The following is a 22,233-nucleotide window of genomic DNA, read 5'->3' on the forward strand; positions in this document are numbered from 1 at the left end:
ACCAGACCGGAAGATTGGGGGCAGTACAGGATACAGCAAAAGAGGACAAAGGGATTAATCAGGAAGGGGAAAATAGAATACGAAAGTAAACTTGCAGCAAACATAAAGACAGACTGCAAAAGCTTTTATCGGTATATCAGGAGGAAAAGACTGGTAAAATCCCAAGTCGGTCCCTTGCAGTCCGATTCGGGAGAATATATAATGGAGAATAAGGAAATGGCAGACCAATTAAACTCATACTTTGGTTCTGTATTCACAAAGGAGGACACAAATAACCTCCCAGGAATATCGGCAAACATAGGGACTAATGAGAGGGAGGAGCTGACAGAAATTAGTATCTCTAGGGATATGGTGTTGGGTAAGTTGAGGGGACTGAAGGCCGACAAATCCCCAGGGCCTGATAAACTACATCCTAGGGTACTTAAGGAGGTGGCCCTGGAGATAGCAGATGCTCTAAGGATCATCTTCCGGAACTCCATTGACTCGGGAACAGTACCCGTGGATTGGAGGGTAGCTAATGTTACCCCAATATTTAAAAAGGGGGGTAGAGAGAAAGCAGGGAATTATAGACCAGTAAGCCTTACATCGGTTGTGGGCAAAATGCTAGAGTCCATTATTAAGGATAAAATAGCGGAGCACTTGACAAATGGGGAAAGGATCGGACAGAGTCAACATGGATTTACAAAGGGTAAATCGTGTTTGACTAATCTGCTGGAATTTTTTGAGGAGGTAACTGGTAGAATAGATGGGGGAGAGCCAGTGGATGTGGTGTACCTTGACTTCCAGAAAGCCTTCGATAAGGTTCCACACAAAAGATTATCATGCAAAATTAAGGCTCATGGGATTGGGGGCAAAGTATTAACGTGGATAGAGAACTGGCTGGCGGATAGAAAACAGAGAGTTGGAATAAACGGCTCGTTTTCGGAGTGGCAGGCAGTGACCAGCGGGGTGCCGCAAGGATCTGTCCTGGGACCCCAGCTGTTCACAATATATATAAATGATCTGGATCAGGGAATTGGATGCAATATTTCCAAATTCGCTGACGACACTAAACTAGGAGGAGGGGTGGGCTCTGATGAGGATGTCAGGAGGCTACAGTGCGATTTGGACAGGTTGGGGGAATGGGCGGATACGTGGCAGATGCACTATAATGTGGATAAATGCGAGGTTATCCACTTTGGGGGTAAAAACAGGAGGGTAGATTATTATCTAAATGGCAATAGATTGGGAGATGGGGAAGTGCAGAGGGACCTGGGTGTTCTTGTGCACCAGTCACTGAAGGAGAGCATGCAGGTGCAACAGGCGATTAAGAAGGCAAATGGTATGTTGGCCTTCATATCAAGGGGGTTCGAGTATAGGAATAGGGATACCTTACTACAGCTGTACAAGGTGCTGGTGAGACCGCATCTGGAGTATTGTGTACAGTTTTGGTCGCCCCATCTGCGGAAGGATGTTCTTGCCATGGAAAGAGTGCAACGGCGATTCACCAGGCTGATACCTGGAATGGCGGGAATGACCTACGAAGAGAGATTAAATAGTTTGGGCTTGTACTCACTGGAGTTTAGAAGATTGAGAGGGGATCTCATCGAAACATATAAAATTATGGCAGGCCTGGACAGGCTGAATTCAGAGAGAATGTTTCCAATGGCCGGGGAGCACAGAACCAGGGGCCACAGTCTAAAAATAGCGGGCAAATCATTTAAAACAGAGATGAGGAAGAATTTCTTCACTCAAAGAGTGGTGAGCCTGTGGAATTCCCTGCCACAGAGGGCTGTGAAGGTTAATTCAATAAATATTTTCAAGAGAGAATTGGATATATTTCTGAAGGCTAAGGGGATTAAGGGTTACGGAGAAAAGGCGGGGACGGGGTACTGAACTGGTAAGATCAGCTATGATCTCAGACGAAGATCAGCCATGATCTCATTGAATGGCGGAGCAGGCTCGAAGGGCCGAATGGCCTACTCCTGTTCCTATCTCTATGTATCTATGTATCTAACTTCTTGGTAATAGATTTAGTAATGGAGAAGATGTGGGACTTCCATTTGAGATCTGAGAGGATAATGGTGGCAAGGATGTTAATTGATGAAGGATTAAGGATGCAGCCAATAAGGTAAAAAATTGGATTTGTGAAACCCATGAGATCCAAGTACAGTTGCCAGGTCTATAAACCCCATGGAGTGGGTATCAATGGGTTACATGCAACCATCTTTGGTGATGCCTCAGTCTTATTTCCTCAAGTCTAGCCTCTATCATATTCTCATCATCCTCCTTTTCATAATACAGAAAAAGGAGGATTCCCATCTGGAAATCTATTTTTTTCCCCTCAAAATTTTCAAATCTTTAGGCACTCACTGTAACTGGAAGAATTTTTCAGTGGTGTTGCATTCAAAGACAAAGTCCGAGAGAGCTGCAAGAACTTCAGAAAATATTGGCCTCCACCACGCAGCATCACCCCTGGGACATGCTCTCTTCTTAATACTGCCCCTTATATAGTGGCAGAGTTTCTGTTGGCAGGTTAGAGGAAGTGACGTCACAGGGAGCCATTAGCCACACCCACCGCCTTCAGTAATATGCAAGAGGGCGGGCTCAGTGCAGGTGATGGCGCAGGTCACCTGAACCAAGATACTTGGGCTGGGATTGCGGCCCTCCTGAAAATGGGTGGGTTTTCGTAAGGAAAATCCAGACCTATAACTACTGATTCAGTTCTCTTCCACTGCCGGGCACACTCCCAACATCCTCCGTTATTCTAATGCAAAAGGAAAATACTGCGGATGCTGGAAATCTGAAATATAAACAGAAAATCCTGGAACTACTCAGTAGGCCAGGCAGCATCTGTGGTGAGAGAGAAACTAGATGGGCCAACATGTAAGAATAAAGATTGAGGAACCATGCAGTTTGTCCCATCATTTGGGTTAACAGCTCAGACTTAATCAGGCTAGAGTCCTGGCAAATCAAATAAATAGGGCTGTAGAGAGGGCTTTAAACTAAATAGTGGGGGAGAGGATCCAGGTGAGCAGGAATTTAAAAAGTCAATGAGAAATGAGAAAGCAATAGAGCAGGATAGAGATGGGGGAAATAATAACCAGAGTGTGACAGGAAGGGACAGAATGTTTAAAAATAAGAGTGCAAGAGAAAATGGGGCCAAAACAAGGAGAAATGGTAAAAAGGCAAAGTTAAAAACTCTATATCTGAATGCACGCAGCATTCGTAACAAGATAGATGAGTTGACGGCACAAATAGATACAAATGGGTATGATCTGATCGCCATTAGAGAGACGTGGTTGCAAGGTGATCAGGGCTGGGAACTGAATATTCCAGGGTATTTCACAATTCGGAAGGATAGACAGAAAGGAAAGGGAGGTGGTGTGGCTTTGTGTTGGTAAAGGATGGGATCAGTGCAGTGGTGAGAAGTGATATTGGCTCAGAAGATCAAGATGTAGAATCGGTTTGGGTGGAGATAAAAAATAATAAAGGGAAAAAGTCTCTGGTGGGTGTAGTCTACAGGCCCCCGAACAGTAGCAATGCTGTTGGACAGAGTATAAATCAACAAATAATAGAGGCCTGTAAAAAAGGTACGGTAATAATCATGGGTGATTTTAATCTCCATATTAATTGGACAAATTAAATTGGCCATGGCTTGAGGAGGAGTTCATAAAGTGCATCTGGGATGGTTTCCTCGAACAGTATGTAATGGAACCGACCAGGGAGCAGGCTATCTTGGATCTGGTACTATGTAATGAGACAGAATTAATAAATGATCTCATAGTAAAGGATCCTCTAGGAAAGAGTAATCATAGCATGGTTGAATTTCAAATTCAGTTGGAGGGTGAGAAAGTTGTATCCCATACCAGTGTCCTGATCTTAAACAAAGGCAATTACAATGGCATGAGGGCAGAACTGGCTAAAGTGGACTGGAAAAATAAATTAAAGGGTAAGACAGTTGAAATGCAGTGGCAGTCTTTTAAGGAGATATTTCATAACTCTCGACAAAAATATATTCCAGTAAGAAAGAAAGATTTTAAGAGAAGGGAGCACCATCTGTGGCTAACTAAGGAAGTAAAGGATGTTTTCAAATTGAAAACGAAGGCATACAATGTTGTCAAGATTGGTGGGAGACCAGAGGATTGGGAATTTTTAAAAAACCAGCAAAGGATGACAAAAAAAAAATAGAGAGAGAGAAGATGAATTATGAGAGTAAACTGGCAAGAAACATTAAAACAGATAGTAAAAGCTTCTACAGGTATATTAAAAGGAAGAGGGTAGCTAAAATAAACGTTGGTCCCTTAGAGGATGAGACTGGGGAATTAATAATGGGGAACAGGGAAATGGCAGAGACTCTGAATAAATATTTTGTATCTGTCTTCACAGTAGAAGACACTAACAACATCCCAATAATGGATAATCAAGGGGCAACAGGGAGGGGGAAACTAAGGACAATCACTATCACTAAGGAAATAGAACTTGGTAAAATAATGGGACTAAAAGATGGCAAGTCCCCTGGACCAGGTGGCCTGCATCTTAAAAGAAGTGGATGGATTGGTTGCAATATACCAAAATTCCCTGGACTCTGGAGAGGTCCCAGTGGATTGGAAAACCACAAATGTAACATTCCTATTTAAGAAAGGAGGGAGACAGAAAGCAGGAAACTATAGACCAGTTAGCATAACATCTGTCATTGGGAAAATGCTGGAGTCCTTCATTAAGGAAGCAGTAGCAGGGCATTTGGAAAATCATAATGTAGTCAAGCAGAGTCAGCATGGTTTTATGAAAGGGAAATCATGTTTAACAAACTTGCTGGAGTTCTTTGAGGAGGTAACGAGTAGGGTGGACAAAGGTGAACCGGTGGATGTGGTGTATTTAGATTTCCAGAAGGCATTCAATAAGGTGCCACATAAAAGGTTACTGCATAAGATAAGAGCTCACAGAATTGGGGGTAATATATTAGCATGGATAGAGAATTGTCTAACTAACAGAAAGCAGAGAGTCGGGATAAATGGGTCATTTTCCAGTTGGCAAACGGTAACTAGCGGGGTGCCACAGGGATCGGTGCTGGGGCCTCAACTATTTACAATCTACATTAATGACTTGGATGAAGGGATCGAGTGTAATGTAGCCAAGTTTGCGGATGATCCAAAGATGGGTGGGAAAGCAAGTTGTGCAGAGGACTCGAAGAACCTGCAAAGCGATATAGACAGGCTAAGTGAGTGGGCAAACATTTGGCAGATGGAATATAATGTGGGAAAGTGTGAGGTTATACACTTTGGCAGGAAAAATAAAAAAGCAAATTATTATTTAAATGGAGAGAGATTACGAAATGCTACAGTTCAGAGGGACCTGGGGGTCCTTGTGCATGAAACACAAAAAGTTGGCATGCAGGTACAGCAAGTAATCAAAAAGGCAAATGGAATGTTGGCCTTTATTGCAAGGGGGGTTGGAGTATAAAAGCAGGGAAGTCCTGCTACAACTGTACAGGGTCTTGGTGAGACCACACCTTGAGTACTGCATACAGTTTTGGTCTCCTTATTTAAGGAAGGATATACTTGCATTGGAGGCAGTTCAGAGACGATTCACTAGGTTAATTCCAGAGATGAGGGGGTTGACTTATGAGGAAAGGTTGAGCAGGCTGGGCCTATACTCATTGGAATTTAGAAGAATGAGAGGTGATCTTATTGAAACATATAAGATACTGAGGGGCACGACAAGGCAGATGCAGAGAAGATGTTTCCCCTCGTGGGGAAATCTAGAACGCAGGGGCACAGTTTTAGAATAAAGGGTCGCCCTTTTAGAACTGAGATGAGGAGGAATTTCTTCTCTCAGGGTCGTACATCTGTGGAATTCTCTGCCCCATTTAAGGTGGAGATAGACAAATTTTTGCAAGATAAGGGAGTGAAGGGTTATGGGGAGCGGGCAGGAAGTGGCTTTGAGCCCAAGATCAGCCATGATCTTATTGAATGGCGGGGCAGGCTCGAGGGACCAAGTGGCCTATTCCTGCTCCTATTTCTTATGTTCTTATGTTAAGTTTTCATCTCTCTCCTACCTGAAGCTTGTATCCTGCTATTCCCTGTTGAAGAAAGAATCTGTCACATTTTCTTTTGAATGCTTAAACTAAGGCAACATATTTAATAACTTGAAATATGAAGAGGTGACCAGGACAATTTCTAATTTCTTTTCTCCTTCATTTATGCAGTCCCATAAGGCAATCTGACAGAAATTTAACAACCTTTCCAGCAAAAATTAGTGCCGCCCCCACCCTCCACTGTTAGCAAGCTATCCCAAAATAGTTTTTTTTTTAATTCGTTCATGGGATGTGGGTGTCACTGACAAGGCCTGCATGTATTGCCCATCCCTAATTGCCCTTGAGAAGGTGGTGGTGAGCCGCCGCCTTGAACTGCTGCAGTCCGTGTGGTGAAGGTGCTCCCATAGTGTTGTTAGCGAGGGAGTTCCAGGATTTTGACCCAGCGACGACAAAGGAACGGCGATTTATTTCTAAGTCAGGATGGTGTGTGACTTGGAGGGGAACTTGGAGGTGGTGGTGTTCCCATGCGCCTGCTGCCCTTATCCTTCTAGGTGGAAGAGGTCACGAGTTTGGGAGGTGCTGCCGAAGAAGCCTTGGCGAGTTGCTGCAGTGCATCTTGTAAAAGTGAAATATTACACCTTATTTGGTACATCCCATCAACAGTTGGAGAGCCTATTGGCAGCCATTGTGTACAGTTTGGCAGCATGTGGCTTGTCACTGTTAAGATGTCTGACAGAGAGAGAGAGGCTGTGATGTGGACTGCACTTCAGAATCTCTATATCTGCCTTTTCTGTAAGAAGGTAGACTGAGAGTAGTATATTCAATCCATCCAGCTTGTCTTGTCAATAAGGTCCGCAGGCTGAATCCCTACTGAACTATTGCAATTCTCTCCTCCTTTGACACTGTACTACTTCATTCCCTGTTGAATGATGAATCTGTAATTTCCATTATAAATATGTCAACTGCATCCAAATCGACAGTCCTGGGTGGTCGTCTATTCCATAAGTTAATAGCTGTCTAATACTGTGGCTGTGTAGTTTTAACGTGATAGAGAGTGAGGAGAGAGGTTCGGAGAGATTTCTTTACACAGAGATTTGTTGAAGCATGGAATGCTTTGCCACATGGTTGAGGCTGAGGCCATTATAGCTGTAACCTCCTTCAGCCCTACATGCCCCTGAGATCGCTGGCACTCTTCCAATTCTGGCCTCTTATGCATCCCCAATTTTCATCCCTCCACCATTGGCAGCCGTGCCTTCAGCTGCCTAAAGCTTAAGCTCTGGAATGCCCGTCCTAAACCTCTCCACCTCCCTACCGCTCTCTCCTCCTTTAAGATGCTCCTTAAAACCTACCTCTTTGACCAAGCTTTTGGTCACCTGTCCGAATATCTCCTTATGTGGCTCGGTGTCAAATTCTGTTTGATAACGCTCCTGTGAAGCGCCTTTGAACGTTTTACTGCATTAAAGGCGCTATATAAATGCAAGTAGTTGTTGTTGAGGGAAAATTAGCTACATATCTGAAGCATAAAATAATACAGGACTATGGGGAGAGTGGAAGGCAGTGTGTTTCGTTTGGGTTGCTTCAGCAAAGAGCTGGCACTAATGCGATGGGCTGAATAGCCTCGTCTCTGCTGTAAACATCTATGCAGTAGGGATGCTCATCTAACGTTGAGATTAAGTTGACAAAGGCCAAATGGAGGGAGCTTTACCTTGTGTTATACCTGAACAGAGGGTGCTTGATGCTGACCTGGATCGTAAAGGTGGGAATATGTTTCATTGACGGGCACTAAAATCCCTTAATTTTATTGAGAACCAAAAACCGTAGATTTGTGAACTTGTGTGTTTTTTTGCTCCAAGGTTTGGAAGAAAAATTCCACTGAAAATTTATCGATGGGATTGACATTTCCAGAATAAACCAGAGCTTATCAGATAAGGATATATCCATGGACCCAGAAGTTAACTTCGCTCAGGAAAGTGGAAAGGTTAACACTGAGGGAGAGGCAGCTACATTCAGCAAGGTAAATCAAATGAGCTATTATTTGGTAAGATTAAGCAAGTCTTTGCTTGGTTGCACTTAAACAAACTCTGAACAATCAAACCTAAACTGAGCTGGCCGTGAGAGATTTTTCTTTAAGAAAAACTCGAGGTGCTGAATTACCAAAAGTATTTTGTCACTTTGGACGAAAAGAGTCAAAATTATATCTGTGCACACATGAATCTTCAGATAAATGCAGTTATATAAACTAAAGAGTACATTTCTAAAGTGGGTGCATGAACAGAGAGACCTGGGGATGTATGTGCACAAATCATTGAAGATGGTAGGGCAGGTTGAGAAAGTGGTTAAAAAAGCATACGGGATCCTGGGCTTCATAAATAGAGGCATAGGGGTTGATTTTCAGTGTGCCGCGAGGCGGGCTTTTAGGCGTGCGGGGGGCAAAAATCCCGAATTCGGGGGTCCCGACACCATCCCGCCCAAAACCCGCCTCCACGCAAGTTTCAAAGGAGGCGGGTACCCGCCCCGCACTGGGACCCGCCGACCCGATGCGGGAAGGGATTAGTGCCAATTAGCTGCCTGTTAACAGGTAGTTAACAGGCAGTTTTTAGCCTAATCCCTATTTTGAAGGGTGTTGTGTGGGATTCCCGACGGCTCCAAACCACGCCAGGTTAGAGGAGTTGGGCCGTCGGGTTGAAGGACTTGGAGGGGTCGAGATGTCGGTGTTCAGGTGAGTGATGGGTGCATGAGTGCAAAGGTAAGTGTGTTTGGAGTGTCTAAAGTGTGTAAAGAAGTTTAAATTACCTGTACTTACCTTTAAAGCCTTCCTTCCTCTAGGCTTCGGGAGTCCATCATTCAGCCGGCACAGAAAGCAGAATGGCCGCGAGCTGCCAAAAGTGACAGCCTTCAGCTTTCAGTGCCGGCGAGATTTCTAACTGAGTCTGCGTAGAAGGACTCAGGTTAGAAGTAAGACTGTCAGTGTTTGACAGCTTCAAACAGCTGTGAAACACTGATATTTCATCTGTCAACACGTTTTGGCAGATGAAATTTCAGTCTGTGACGTCACCTGTTGCCGGGTGGCCCTTAATTGGCCTGCTGAGCCCGTTGGGCGGGCTCAACAAGGTCAATCAAGGGAAAATCGCCTGGATTGGCCGCATCTCGATGGAGGCGGGACTAAAACCCAAAAGTTGTAGTCCCGCCTCCTTCCCGATTTCTGAATGAAAATCCAGCCCATAGAGTACAAAAGCAAGGAAGTTCTAATGAAAATTCATAAACACTGGTCTGACCTGAACTGGAGTATTGTGTCCAATTCTGGGCACCGCACTTTAGGAAGGATGTGAAGGCCTTAGCGAGGGTGCAGAAAAGATTTACAAGAATGGTTCCAGGGATGAGGGACTTCAGTTACGTGGATAGACTGGAGAAGCGGGGGTTGTTCAAATTTGGGCAGAGAAGGTTGAGAGGATATTTGATAGAGGTGCTCAAAATAATGAGGGGTCTAGGCAGAATAGATAGAGAGAAACTGTTCCCATTGGCGGAAGGGTCGAGAACCAGAGGACACAGATTGGCAGAAGAACCAAAGGCAACATGAGGAAAAACTATTTTACGCAGCCTGAAAGGGTGGTGGAGGCAAACTCAATCGTGGCTTTCAAAGGGAATTGGATAAGTACCTGAAGGAAAAAAATTTGCAGGGCTACAGGGAAAGGGCGGGGGTGTGGGACCAGCTGAAGTGCTCTTGCAGAGAGCCGGCACGGGCTCGACGGGCAGAATGGCCTCCTTCTGTGCTGTAGCCATTCTATAATTCTATGATTTTTGCAAAATGTGCTAAATAGACTGAGCTGCAAATTTTGAAATTGTACTTCCGATTCCTGAGTCCAAATCGTTTATGTAAATAGTGAACAACAGTGGCCCCAACACTGACCCTTGTTGAACACCACTTACCACCATTTGCCAATCTGACTAAGTACCTTTAGCTTCTACTCTGTTTTCTGTTTAGTTGCCAGCTTGCTATCCATTCTGCTACTTGTCCCCTGACTCTACGGGGCAGAAATTGGCTTGTGCCCCCTTTGGGGTGATAACTTCGCCGGGGCTAGCGCCCTGAAAAAATTATCACCCCGCTCCCCCACCCCCCGCTACTGGAAGCACTCCCCCTCCCATTGAATATCGCGGCACTAGGTGCAGCAGCACCACGTGCGCTGGCACATAGCACCGCGGTACTGCAGGCCTCCCTCCTCTTGTTAAAGGGGAGGGGCCTTGCGCAGCGCGTACCAGAGCCCTGCTGGACCACCGGGGAGTGGGGTGCCGGCAAAAGAGCCCGGCACTCAAGCAGTGCCGGGCTGCCTGATCGCGGCTGGCACCCTGCAGCAGGAGGCCAGAAAGGGCAGGTGCTGGCAGGCGGCCCAAAAAAAAAGGCTGTCCGGCACCTGCCCTTTAATTATCGCTGCCCCGACTGCAAGAACGCCCCCCTGACCCTGTCGGACATAGTGTCCGGCGGTACGTCGGGAGCGCCACCCAAGTTTGCAGCCGGGGTGCGAGCGGGGCACTGCGCACGGTGATGATATCATCGCCGGAGGTGCAGCATCGTGAGGTGCTACCAACTACCGCCGCTGCTAACCTCCCACTGAATTTTGCGGGAGGTGTTAGCAGCACCGCACCCGGGCGCTAGTTGCTTTGCGCCCCACAACGTCCCCTTGGGACGCTAACTGGAGGCGCAAAGCAACCGAATTTTGCCCCCTACATGTTCTGACCTTAGTTTTGAGTCTACTATGCAGTACCTTAAGAAGGCTTTTTGGAAATCCAATTATATTACTTCTACTGCATATTACCCTTATCTACCCTTTCTGTTACTTCTTCAAAGAATTCAATAAGGTTGGTCAAGCATGACCTTCTCTTTTGGAATCCATGCTGACAACTCTTTATTGTAATTTCAGTTTCTAGATTTTTTTTATTACATCTTTGAGTAAGGATTCCATTATCTTTCCTGCCGCCGACGTTAAGCTAATTAGTCTATAGTTCCCTGGACTTGTTCTTTGACCCTTTGTATATAGGAATCACCTTAGCTGTCTGCCTGTCCTTTGGCACTATTCCCTTTTCTAATACATTTTTTATATGTAATAGTGCCTCTGTTATCTCTTTCCTAACTTTTTTTATCTGTGCGGATGCAATCCATCCAGACCAGGGGTTTTATCCTCTCTATGTTTGATTAGTTTATCAATGATCTCCCCCTTTCTATCTTAAATGTCTTTATATCTAATGTCATGTCCACCATGTTAGTTTCCCTGGTAAATACTGAGGCAGAGTAATTATTTAATATTTCTGGCATTTCACTGTCATTACCTGTGTGTTTATCGTGGGTGGCCCAAGCCCTATCTTGATTTTTCTTTTGTTATTTATGTGTCTGTAGAATACTTAACTATTTATTTTAATATTCCTTGATAATTTAATTTTGTCATTTCCCTTTGGCTTCCTAATTGTTTGTTTGACTTCTTTACTAACCCTTTTGTAATCTTCTCCTTTGATCGATATATACACATTGCGTGAAATATATACATTTTCTAACGAGGATCATTGGATTAACCCTGGCTGATTTTCCCCCACCCCTCCACCCCCCCCCCCCGACACCTTCCCCCCTCCACCCCCAGCCCCAGCCACCCCCCTTCCTAGCTTGGGGACACCAGGGGAATGTAATGTCCAAACAGTAGTGCTGGCTAAGATTATATAATACAGCACAGACCAAGGAACATACATCAGAGCTTCCTGCATTTAATCACTGGGCAATCAGGGAGCGGGGTGAGCATGCAAAATGTATATATTCCCATATTGGTCCCTCCTATAATAATTTATATGGACTGTATTGAGACATATTCCATTTCTGTAAAGTTGAGATTAATTTGAGAAACGTTAATGATGAACGTACAGACACCGCAGTTTAACGTATAGTTAAGACTAGTTTCCAGTAAAGGAGCTTTCGCTCCTTGTGAATAGGCTATCTCCCCAAAGGATTGTCTGGGGAATGGAATGTGGGGGAGGAAAAAGCAAAGGAAGGCAGCGAATAAGAGAACAAAAATTAAGGGAGGAAATGACAATAGAACCACAGTTAATAACCCTGCCGTACACAATTAAAAAGCAAATGGTGTCATTTAAAAAAAATACAGTGTGCACATGTAAACATACGAAAATGTCAGATGGGGAAAGACCAGCTGATCCTCCAAACCTATCCCAGACAGTTGTTATGTCTTGTGTATTTTGTCAAGAAATTCCCGACCCCCTACATGCCATGTGGTCTCATGGAAGAGGAGCACAACCAGACTGGGGGGAAAATCTGGAAAATTTCCCTCCGATTCCTCTTGGCAATTGAAGCTAGTCCAGGAGACCACATTGACCATGACTTGTATTAATTGGTACCTACCTTTTGTATGGTGCAATCCCCGCCTCAGCCAGGAACTGATCCAGCTCTCTTGATCGGTGAATTAGCACTCACCGCACAAGCCTGTTCCACGGGTCTACTATTCTCTGGGAAAAGAAGAACTGGCTAACATCAAACCTATCTCCCCTTCCAATGGGTGGAGGAGACCTCCCCAGGAGACCAACACAGTCTGGTTGCACATTGCACAGGAGGACACAAGCAGGGATGTCATCAGGAGGACCAGGCTGCAGTGGTGCAAACCTTTCAATGATCTCAGTAGATCACGAAACGTTACTGCGAAGCCCCACTCAACCTCAACCTGCTGTGCCACTCATTACAGAGACGTGGTTGCAAGGTGACCAAGGCTGGGAACTGAATATTCAGGGGTAAGAAAGGTACTGCAATAATCATGGGCGATTTTAATCATCATATTGGACAAATCAAATTGGCAAGGGTAGCCTTGAGGACAAGTTCATAGAGTGTATTCGGGATGGTTTCTTAGAGCAATACGTTGAGGAACCAACCAGGAAGCAGGCTATTTTAGATCTGGTAATGTATAATGAGACAGGATTAATTAATGATCTTATAGTAAAGGATCCCCTAGGAAAGAGTGATCATAGCATGGTAGAATTTCAAATTCAGTTTGAGGGTGAGAAACTTGGGTCTCAAACTAGTGTCCTGAACTTAAATAAAGGCGATTACAAGGGTATGAGGACAGAGTTGGCTAAAGTGGACTGGGAAAATAGATTAAAGGGTAAGACGGTAGATCAGCAGTGGCAGACATTTAAGGAGATATTTCATAAATCTCAGCAAAGGTATATTCCAGTGAGAAAGAAAGGCTCTACGAGAAGGATGCACCATCCCTGGCTAACTAAGGAAGTTAAGGATGGTATCAAATTGAAAGAAAAGGTATACAATGTTGCGAAGATTAGTGGTAGGCCAGAGGATTGGGAAATTTTTAGAAACCAGCAAAGGATGACTAAAAAAATTATAAAGAGGGAGAAGATAGAGTATGAGAGTAAGCTAGCAAATAATATAAAAACAGACACTAAGAGCTTCTACAGGTATATAAAAAGGAAGAGAGTAGCTAAAGTAAATGTTGGTCCCTTAGAGGATGAGACTGGGGAATTAATAATGGGGAAATAGAGAAATGGCAGAGACTCTAAACAATTATTTTGGATCGGTCTTCACAGTAGAAGACACTAAAAACATCCCAATAATAATCGATAATCAAGGGGCTATAGGGAGGGAGGAACTTAAAACAATCTCTATCACTAGAGAAAAAGTACTAGGCAAACTAATGGGGCTAAAGGCCGACAAGTCCCCTGGACCTGATGGCCTGCATCCTAGGGTCTTAAAAGAAGTGGCTGCAGAGATAGTGGATGCGTTGGTTGTAATCTACCAAAATTCCCTGGATTCTGGAGAGGTCCCAGCGAATTGGAAAACCGCAAATGTAACGGCACTATTCAAGAATGGAGGGAGACAGAAAGCAGGAATCTATAGGCCAGTTGGCCCAACATCTGTCATTGTGAAAATGCTGGAATCCATTATTAAGGAGGTAATAGCAGGACATTTAGAAAATCATAAGACAATCAAGCAGAGTCAACATGGTTTTATGAAAGGGAAATCATGTTTGACAAATTTGCTGAAGTTCTTTGAGGATGAAACAAACAGGGTGGATAAAGGGAAACCAGTAAATGTAGTGTATTTGGATTTCCAGAAGGCATCGATAAGGTGCCACATAAAAGGCTACTGCACAAGATAAGAGTGCACGGGGTTGGGGGTAATATATTGGCATGGATAGAGGATTGGCTAACTAACAGAAAACAGAGAGTCGGGATAAATGGGTCATTTTCCGGTTGGTAACCAGTAACTAGTGGGCTGCCACAGGGATCAGTGCTGGGGCCTCAACTATTCACAATCTATATTAATGACTTGGATGAAGGGACCGAGTTTACTGTAGCCAAATTTGTTGACGATACAAAGATAGGTGGGTTAGCAAGTTGTGAGGAGGACACAAAGGGCTGGATTTTGCTAATGGGGAACTTTTGTAGGTGGGACTCCCACTTGTCGGGTTTTAGTCCCGCCTCTATCAACTTCTGGCCAACCCACGCTATTTTCCCTTGATTGACCTTGTTGAGCCCGCCCAGCTCTATGAAGCTGTTAAACACTGACATTCTCTGTTGTTTGATGAGTTCTTGCATTCAAGGCTCATCAAACCTCTTTTGTGAGCAGAAATTAGACGGTTGTTGCATTGGAGAATGCAGCAGCCATCTGTCATCTCTGCCGGTGAGATGCGAGACTCTCCGCATCCCCAACGTTTGAAGCCTGCAGGAAGAAACAAAGGTAAGTAAACATTTTCTAACACTTTCCACTCACCTCACATACTTACCTCTCCACACTTGCACCCATCACTTACCTTCACAGTGCACTTTTGCACCCCTCCGACCCCCGCAGACCCACTACTCGCCTCGCTGACCCTGGCAGGGTTCGCAGCCTTTGGGAAGCCCGCACTTGTGTGTGGGTAAAATGGGGATAATCCTCTTATCTGCCTGTTAATGACCTGTTAACTACTTGTTAACAGGCAGTTAACTGGCTGTAATCCCCTTCCCGCCTCCAGGAGACGGGACCCGGCGCCGGTCGGCTACCCGCCTCCCGGGAAGATGGCACGGAGGTGGGTTGGGGATGGGATGGGTACTCGCCCCCAGATTCTGCCATTTTCCCAGCAGTCCCGCCTCCAAACCCGCCTCCCCAGGGCTGGCAAGATCCCGCCCAAAGTGTCTGCAAAGGGATATAGATAGGTTAAGTGAGTGGGCAAAAATTTGGCAGATGGAGTATAATGTGGGAAAATGTGAGATTATCCACTTTGGAAGGAAGAATGAAAAAGCAAATTATTATTTAAATGGAGCAAGACTACAAAATGCTGCGGTGCAAAGGGATCTGGGGGTCCTCGTACATGAAACACAAAAAGTTAGCATGCAGGTACAGCAAGTAATTAGGAAAGCTAATGGAATGTTGGCCTTTATTGCAAGGGGCATGGAGTATAAAAGTAGGGAAGTTTTGATGCAACTTTACAGGGCGCTGGTGAGGCCGCACCTGGAGTACTTCATACAGTTTTGGTTTCCATATTTAAGGAAGGATTTACTTGCATTGGAGGCAGTGCAGAGAAGGTTCACTAGGTTGATTCCTGGGATGAGGGGGTTGACGTATGACGAAAGGTTGAGCAGGTTGGGCCTATACTCATTGGAGTTTAGAAGAATGAGAGGTGATCTTATTGAAACATATAAGATTCTGAGGGGGATTGACAGGGTAGATGCAGAGAGGATGTTTCCCCTAGTGGGGGTATCTAGAACTAGGGGGCATAGTTTCAGGATAAGGGGTCGCCCATTTAAGACAGAGATGAGGAGGAATTTCTTCTCTCAGAGGGCCGTGAATCTTTGGAATTCTCTACCCCAGAGAGCTGTGGAGGCGGAGTCATCGAATATATTCAAGGCGGAGATTGACAGACATTTGAACTACAAGGGAGTTGAGGGGTACGGGGAGAGAGCGGGAAAGTGGTGTTGAGGCCAAGATTGGATCAGCCATGATCTTATTGAATGGCGGAGCAGGCTCGAGGGGCTGATTGGCCTACACCTGCACCTGTTTCTTATGTTCATCACATCCCCAACACTCTGCCTTTCCTACCCTACTCCTGCACATCCTTACTCGCACCAATTTACCTTGCACCTCCACCCATCCCTCTCTATCTACATTATCACTTCCCCATCTCACTAGCCACCCCTCACACTCACCCTCATCCTAGTTCAATTACACCAACTAACAACACACAAGGGCAGGCACTTGGGTGTTTTATCCAACGTTCATGTAAAGTTTTTGTTAATATGCTGTCAAACATTGAAACCTTTATTTTCAACACTTTGCAATCTTGGACAGATCTGTGTGCACCTTTGGAAGTGGCTTAGTGAGTTGCAGTGAATGGTGAGACATAATGGTACCCCCCGCAATGGTGATGAGTGTGAAAGGAAGGGCTTGGGTATTGTAGGAATGCTTTCTGATGTTGGTGTGGGGTGGTGCCAACCTTGCACATCATGTGGCAGCCAGGGTCAAGTGAGGTAAATCTGGCCATGGTGAGGCCATCACTGGCCTCCCGGGCAGCAATGTGGCCAGGTGCTGATGCCCTGTGTCCTGTGCAGCATCAGTTGATTGCGGAGAAGGTTGGTGTTGTTGGTGCTGCTGGTGTGCCTGGTGCTGCTGGTGTTGAGGCTGATCGTGGTGGGATTCTGAGGGCCAAGGTGAGATAGTTTCAAGGGCACCGATGCTGATGTAATAGATGACAGGTGAACTTGAGATGTCAGAAACGATCTGTCAATGGTCAGAGAGGTTGTTCCAATGAGGTGACACTGGATAGAGAGTTTACTCCAAACACTTGCAACCTGCATAAAGCTCAATCTGTCTTCCAAATGCAGTAAGCAACAGCTTCTGAGCTTGGAAAGTGAACAGCTGTGAGATGGGAGCTTTTATAGCACATTTGCAGCTGTCAAGTAATGAGATGATTCCATGGTCCTACAACTCCTGACCTGCTTACCTGACGTGATCCCCGAGCAGCATGGACCCCGTGGGCAACCTCGTAAAATGTAAAAGTGCGCTCAAAATACTTCTTAATGGGCTGTTAACACGGTCATAATGACCTGACTTGCCTCCTCCGTGTGTCAGATCAGTTCAGCGCTGACAGACCCGACATCTGGGAAAGGTGCATGTGGCGGGTTGACAGCGGGGTCCCAACCCACTGTCAAAATTTTTTTTTCCCACCTGGCCCGCCACCAAACAGGCCCGCTGCCCCCCCCCCCGAAAATTTCACCCCTACGCTTCTCTAAAGTATATAGACTCTGCTCCTTAAGCCTATCTAGGTAGCTAAGATATTTTAAATCATTCTCTGACCCTCCTCTGAACTTTTTCCAAAGCCTCAGTGTCACCCACCATGTGAGGGGACCAGCGCTGGACACGCTATTCTAAATGAGGTCTAACCAAGGTCTTGCGCAAGGACAAAATGGCACGTGTCATTTTGTAATGGATAGTTCTGTGAATGCAGCCCAGTACCCTATTTGCTTTAGCTATAGCTTCTCTGCATTGGTCGTGAATCTTTAGAGAGTTATGAACTGTGATACCTAGAGCTTTTTCCTTCACCACAGGCTTCATTTCTGTTCCTTGTAAGGTGCAAGTGTGTTTAGCATTTGTCCTGCCCACATGCATAACATTGCAATTCTGTAAGTCAAATGCCATTTGCCAAACGCAGGCCCATTCTCCCAACACATCCAAGATCTGCCTGTAGTCGTTTAGTCTCTTCCACAGTCCTATTACTCGCACGAATCTTCATTATCATCTGCAAACTGGCAGATCGTTTCTCCAACATCCTCATCTAGGTCATTAATATAGATAGTAAAGGGAAATGGCTCAAACAGCGATCCCTGCGGGACATTGCAGAAAACCGGGCTCCATGCAGATCCACAGCCATTGATAACAACTTTCTGTGTATGGGCATGCAGCCAATTCTTAATCTACTGCAGCAGCTTTCCATTAATCTTGTGGCGTAACCTATTGTGAGGTGTGGAAATTTCTTTCTATTCTAATTATCCCTGCTAACGGGGATTTGCATCTAAAATTATTTTAAGAAAAGATTATCATTTTAAAGCACTTGCTTTGCCATAGTGATGGTTCAGGTTGCACACGCACTCTGCTGTACGTCTTGTGTTACTGTTACAGTGAGAGTATTTCCACAATGGGGATGCAGATCAGCGACAAACTGACCCACATACGTTTCATTCGGGCTTTCAGTTTGTCTAATAAATAATCCTGCTTGCGTCTGTTTGTGCCAAAAATGTCACTCTGTATCTGGGGTAAAACTTTCTGGCCTAATATATAAGCCATGGTGTGGAGGTGCCGGAGTTGGACTGGGGTGGACAAATGTAAGAAGTCACACGACACCAGGTTATAGTCCAACAGCTTTATTTGAAATCACAAGCTTTCGGAGCGCTGCTCCTTCTTCAGGTGAAGTGGAGAAATGCATAAAGACACAGCTTATATAGTCAGAAAATCATGTCAGATGTTTACAGGTAACCTTTCCAACTGCCATTTATCACACCTCGGCAGAGAGATAATCACAGCAGTCAAAGGTGTGAATGGTGTCCAAACAGGTCAGTCAGGGAAACATTACATCAAAGAACAATGAGGTGGGGTCACAAGGGGTCAAATATTGCAGATGCTGGGGTCTGTATGAAAAACAAAAAAACAGACAGATGTTTTTTTGTTTTTCATACAGACCCCAGCATCTGCAATATTTGACCCCTTGTGACCCCACCTCATTGTTCTTTGATGTAATGTTTCCCTGACTGACCTGTTTGGACACCATTCACACCTTTGACTGCTGTGATTATCTCTCTGCCGAGGTGTGATAAATGGCAGTTGGAAAGGTTACCTGTAAACATCTGACATGATTTTCTGACTATATAAGCTGTGTCTTTATGCATTTCTCCACTTCACCTGAAGAAGGAGCAGCGCTCCGAAAGCTTGTGATTTCAAATAAAGCTGTTGGACTATAACCTGGTGTCGTGTGACTTCTTACTAATATATAAGGACTATCCACTGAGTTTTGGAAACTGTTGATGGTGGCTGAGTGGCTTCTAGGTCCCGAATGTGTGGTGGTGCCCTCATCACACCAGAGCTATAGGAAGCTACAATTAAGTTAATATAGTACAACGTGTCCAATATGTAATAGATCATTACATTGTAAGGACAGGGTGATACAGTGAGGTTTCTGTGTTCTTCCGTGTCTTAAGATATTTGTTGATTTTGTGCTCTATAACGACGGTGTTTCAATCATTTAATTAACATGACTGTGCCAGCAACAAAATGGACTGACTCTCGTGAACCACAGTGATTCACTGAAGAGGAGTACCGATATAAATCGATGTAAATATTAATAAAGAATTAATTTTAAGAGGATGCAGTTGCCATGGTAATGTTTTCCGGCAACACACTTTATCACATTAAAGAGTGAATGGTGCTGTGATCTGTAAAGCAACGATGTCATGATCAGTGTTCCCGCTAAGCCGCGCAGTGATCTGGAGGTCCCGCGCAGGCCGCTCACCGGCTTTTACATGGAAGAAACTGCGCTGCGCGAAAATTTGAATGGGCCGCTGATGCACTATCAACAACACCAAAGACTACGAGTTGAACTTATACGAAGTAGGCTTTTATTGACTAAGAACTGGAGCATGCCTCTGCTAGTGGATCCATCCTAAGAGCTCCCGGGGGAAGGGTGGTGAGTCACCTTTATACCCGGGCTTAGGGGTGGAGCCAGGGGCGGAGACATGCCCGGACCTGTACAGAGTTAACAGTGGTTTACCACATAGACATGTACAGAGTTAGCAGTGGTTTACCACATTCACCCCTCGTTTAAAAAAGAGTCCGGCAGGGTGAAGTGTTTCAAAAGTTCGTATACGAAAGTCTCTCCGGGGGTCTTGTCTGCCGTAATGATCTTCGTGGTGCCGGTTGCAGCGGTTCTTTGCCCGCGGCCGCTTCTCGCGTGGGACGGAGCACTGGCGTGTCGTCCTCTCGGGGTAGGGATGGCACCGGCATGTCGTCAGTTCGTGGTAGACACCCCGGTGGTGCATCGTGGGTAGTGGTGGTGGGTGGAGGTAGTGGATGGTGATCGATGGTGTTTCGGGTGGTACCTGAGGGTGCGAGGTCTCGAATTGAGACTGTGTCCTCCCGCCCGTCAGGATACGCCACGTAGGCACACTGTGGGTTGGCGTGGAGGAGGTGAACCTTTTCAACCAGGGGGTCTGTCTTATGGCTCCTCACATGTTTCCTGAGCAGGACGGGTCCCAGAGACGTCAGCCATGGGGGTAGTGATGTCCCCGAGGTGGATTTCCTGGGGAGACGAACATCTTCTCGTGAGGGGTGGCGTTTGTGGCAGTACAGAGCAGTGATCGTATGGAGTGGAGCGCATCGGGGAGGACATCTTGCCAGCGGGAGATTGGGAGGCCCTTGGATTTTAGGGCGAGCATGGCGGTCTTCCACACCGTTGCGTTCTCCCTCTCTACCTGTCCGTTACCCTGGGGGTTGTAGCTGGTAGTCCTGCTCGTGGCTATGCCCTTCTCGAGCAGGTACTGGCGCAGCTCGTCGCTCATGAACGACGAGCCCCTGTCGCTGTGGATGTAATTGGGGAAGCCAAATATGGCGAACAGGTCGTTGAGGCACCTGATGACTGTGGCGCTGGTCATGTCCGGGCAGGGGATGGCGAAGGGGAAACGGGAGTACTCGTCAATAATATTGAGGAAGTACGTGTTGCGGACAGAGGAGGGAAGGGGCCCCTTGAAATCGACGCTGAGACGTTCGAAGGGGCGGGTGGCTTTAATCAGGTGTGCCCTGTCTGGCCTATAAAAATGCGGTTTGCATTCGGCGCAGACCTGGCAGTTCCTGGTCATGGTCCTGACCTCCTCGATGGAGTAAGGCAGGTTGCGAGCTTTAATAAAGTGGAAGAACCTGGTGACCCCCGGGTGGCAGAGATCATTGTGGAGGGTCCGTAGCCTATCGACTTGTGCGTTGGCACATGTCCCACGGGATAGGGCGTCTGGGGGCTCATTAAGATTCCCGGGCTATAAGATATCGTAGTTGTAGGTGGATAACTCGATCCTCCACTGCAATATCTTATCTTTTTTGATTTTCCCCTTTTGTCTGTTGTTAAACATAAATGCTACTGACCGTTGGTCAGTGAGCAGGGTGAAACGTTTACCGGCCAGGTAATGCCTCCAGTGCCATACAGCCTCCACTATCGCCTGGGCCTCCTTCTCGACTGAGGAGTGTCGAATTTCGGGGCCCTGGAGGGTCCGTGAAAAGAAAGCCACGGGTCTCCCCGCCTGGTTAAGGGTTGCGGCTAGGGCGAAGTCGGATGCATCGCTCTCCACTTGGAAAGGGATGGACTCATCCACTGCGTGCATTGTGGCCTTCGCAATGTCCTCTTTTATGAGGGTGAAGGCCGCACGGGCCTCTGCCGTCAGGGGGAAGGAGGTTGACTTGATGAGGGGCCGGGCTTTGTCCGCATAGTTGGGCACCCACTGGGCGTAGTAAGAGAAGAACCCTAGGCATCTCTTCAGGGATTTTAGGCAGTGGGGGAGGGGTAGTTCCAGGAGGGGGCGCATTCGGTCGGGGTCGGGGCCGATGACTCCGTCTTCCACCACGCAGCCAAGAATAGCAAGGCGCGTGGTGCGGAACATACATTTTTCTCTGTTGTATGTCAGATTCAGCCGTTGGGCCGTACGGAGGAATTTTTCTAGGTTGGCGTCGTGGTCATGCCGGTCATGGCCGCAGATGGTGACGTTGTCTAGATAGGGGAAGGTGGCCTGCAGCGCGTTCTGGTCAACCATCCGGTCCATCTCCCTTTGGAAGACCGAGGCCCCGTTGGTGACGCCGAAGGGGACTCGGTGGAAGTGGTAGAGGCGACCGTCGGCCTCGAAGGCCGTGTACTGGCGGACCTCAGGCCTGATGGGGAGCTGGTGGTATGCCGACTTCAGATCAATCGTCGAGAATACCCAGTATTGTGCTATCTGGTTGACCATGTCAGGTATGCGGGGAAGTGGGTATGCGTCTAATTGCATGTATCGATTGATTGTCTGGCTGTAATCAATAACCAGGCACTGTTTTTCGCTGGTCTTCACTACCACCACTTGGGCTCGCCATGGGCTGGTGATGCCCTCGATAATCCCTTCCCTCAGGAGTCTTTCTATTTCTGATTTAATAAAGCTCCTATCCCCAGCACTGTACCGCC

General features: G+C 46.2%; 1 protein-coding gene and 1 long non-coding RNA gene across 3 annotated transcripts in view; one reads left to right on the top strand and one right to left on the bottom strand.

Annotated features, from left to right (window-relative positions):
* LOC147111241 (uncharacterized) overlaps window positions 1-22,233 on the top strand; it is a 63,618-nt gene that overhangs the window by 8,444 nt on the left and 32,941 nt on the right. For both annotated transcript variants that reach the window (XM_086001953.1, XM_086001952.1), the window contains exon 2: window positions 7,870-8,030. In XM_086001953.1, the coding sequence (XP_085858079.1) occupies window positions 7,956-8,030 (75 nt within the window). In that variant the 5' untranslated portion in view covers window positions 7,870-7,955. The remainder of the gene's footprint in view (window positions 1-7,869; window positions 8,031-22,233) is intronic.
* The window catches only part of LOC147111242 (uncharacterized), a 29,464-nt gene that overhangs the window by 3,383 nt on the left and 3,848 nt on the right, over window positions 1-22,233 (bottom strand). The gene's annotated exons all lie outside the window — the stretch shown is intronic.

Source organism: Somniosus microcephalus, chromosome 11 (genome assembly GCF_052327205.1).
Source record: "Somniosus microcephalus isolate GS21.2 chromosome 11, FLI_Smic_1.0, whole genome shotgun sequence".
In the NCBI taxonomy this organism is placed as follows: domain Eukaryota; kingdom Metazoa; phylum Chordata; class Chondrichthyes; order Squaliformes; family Somniosidae; genus Somniosus; species Somniosus microcephalus.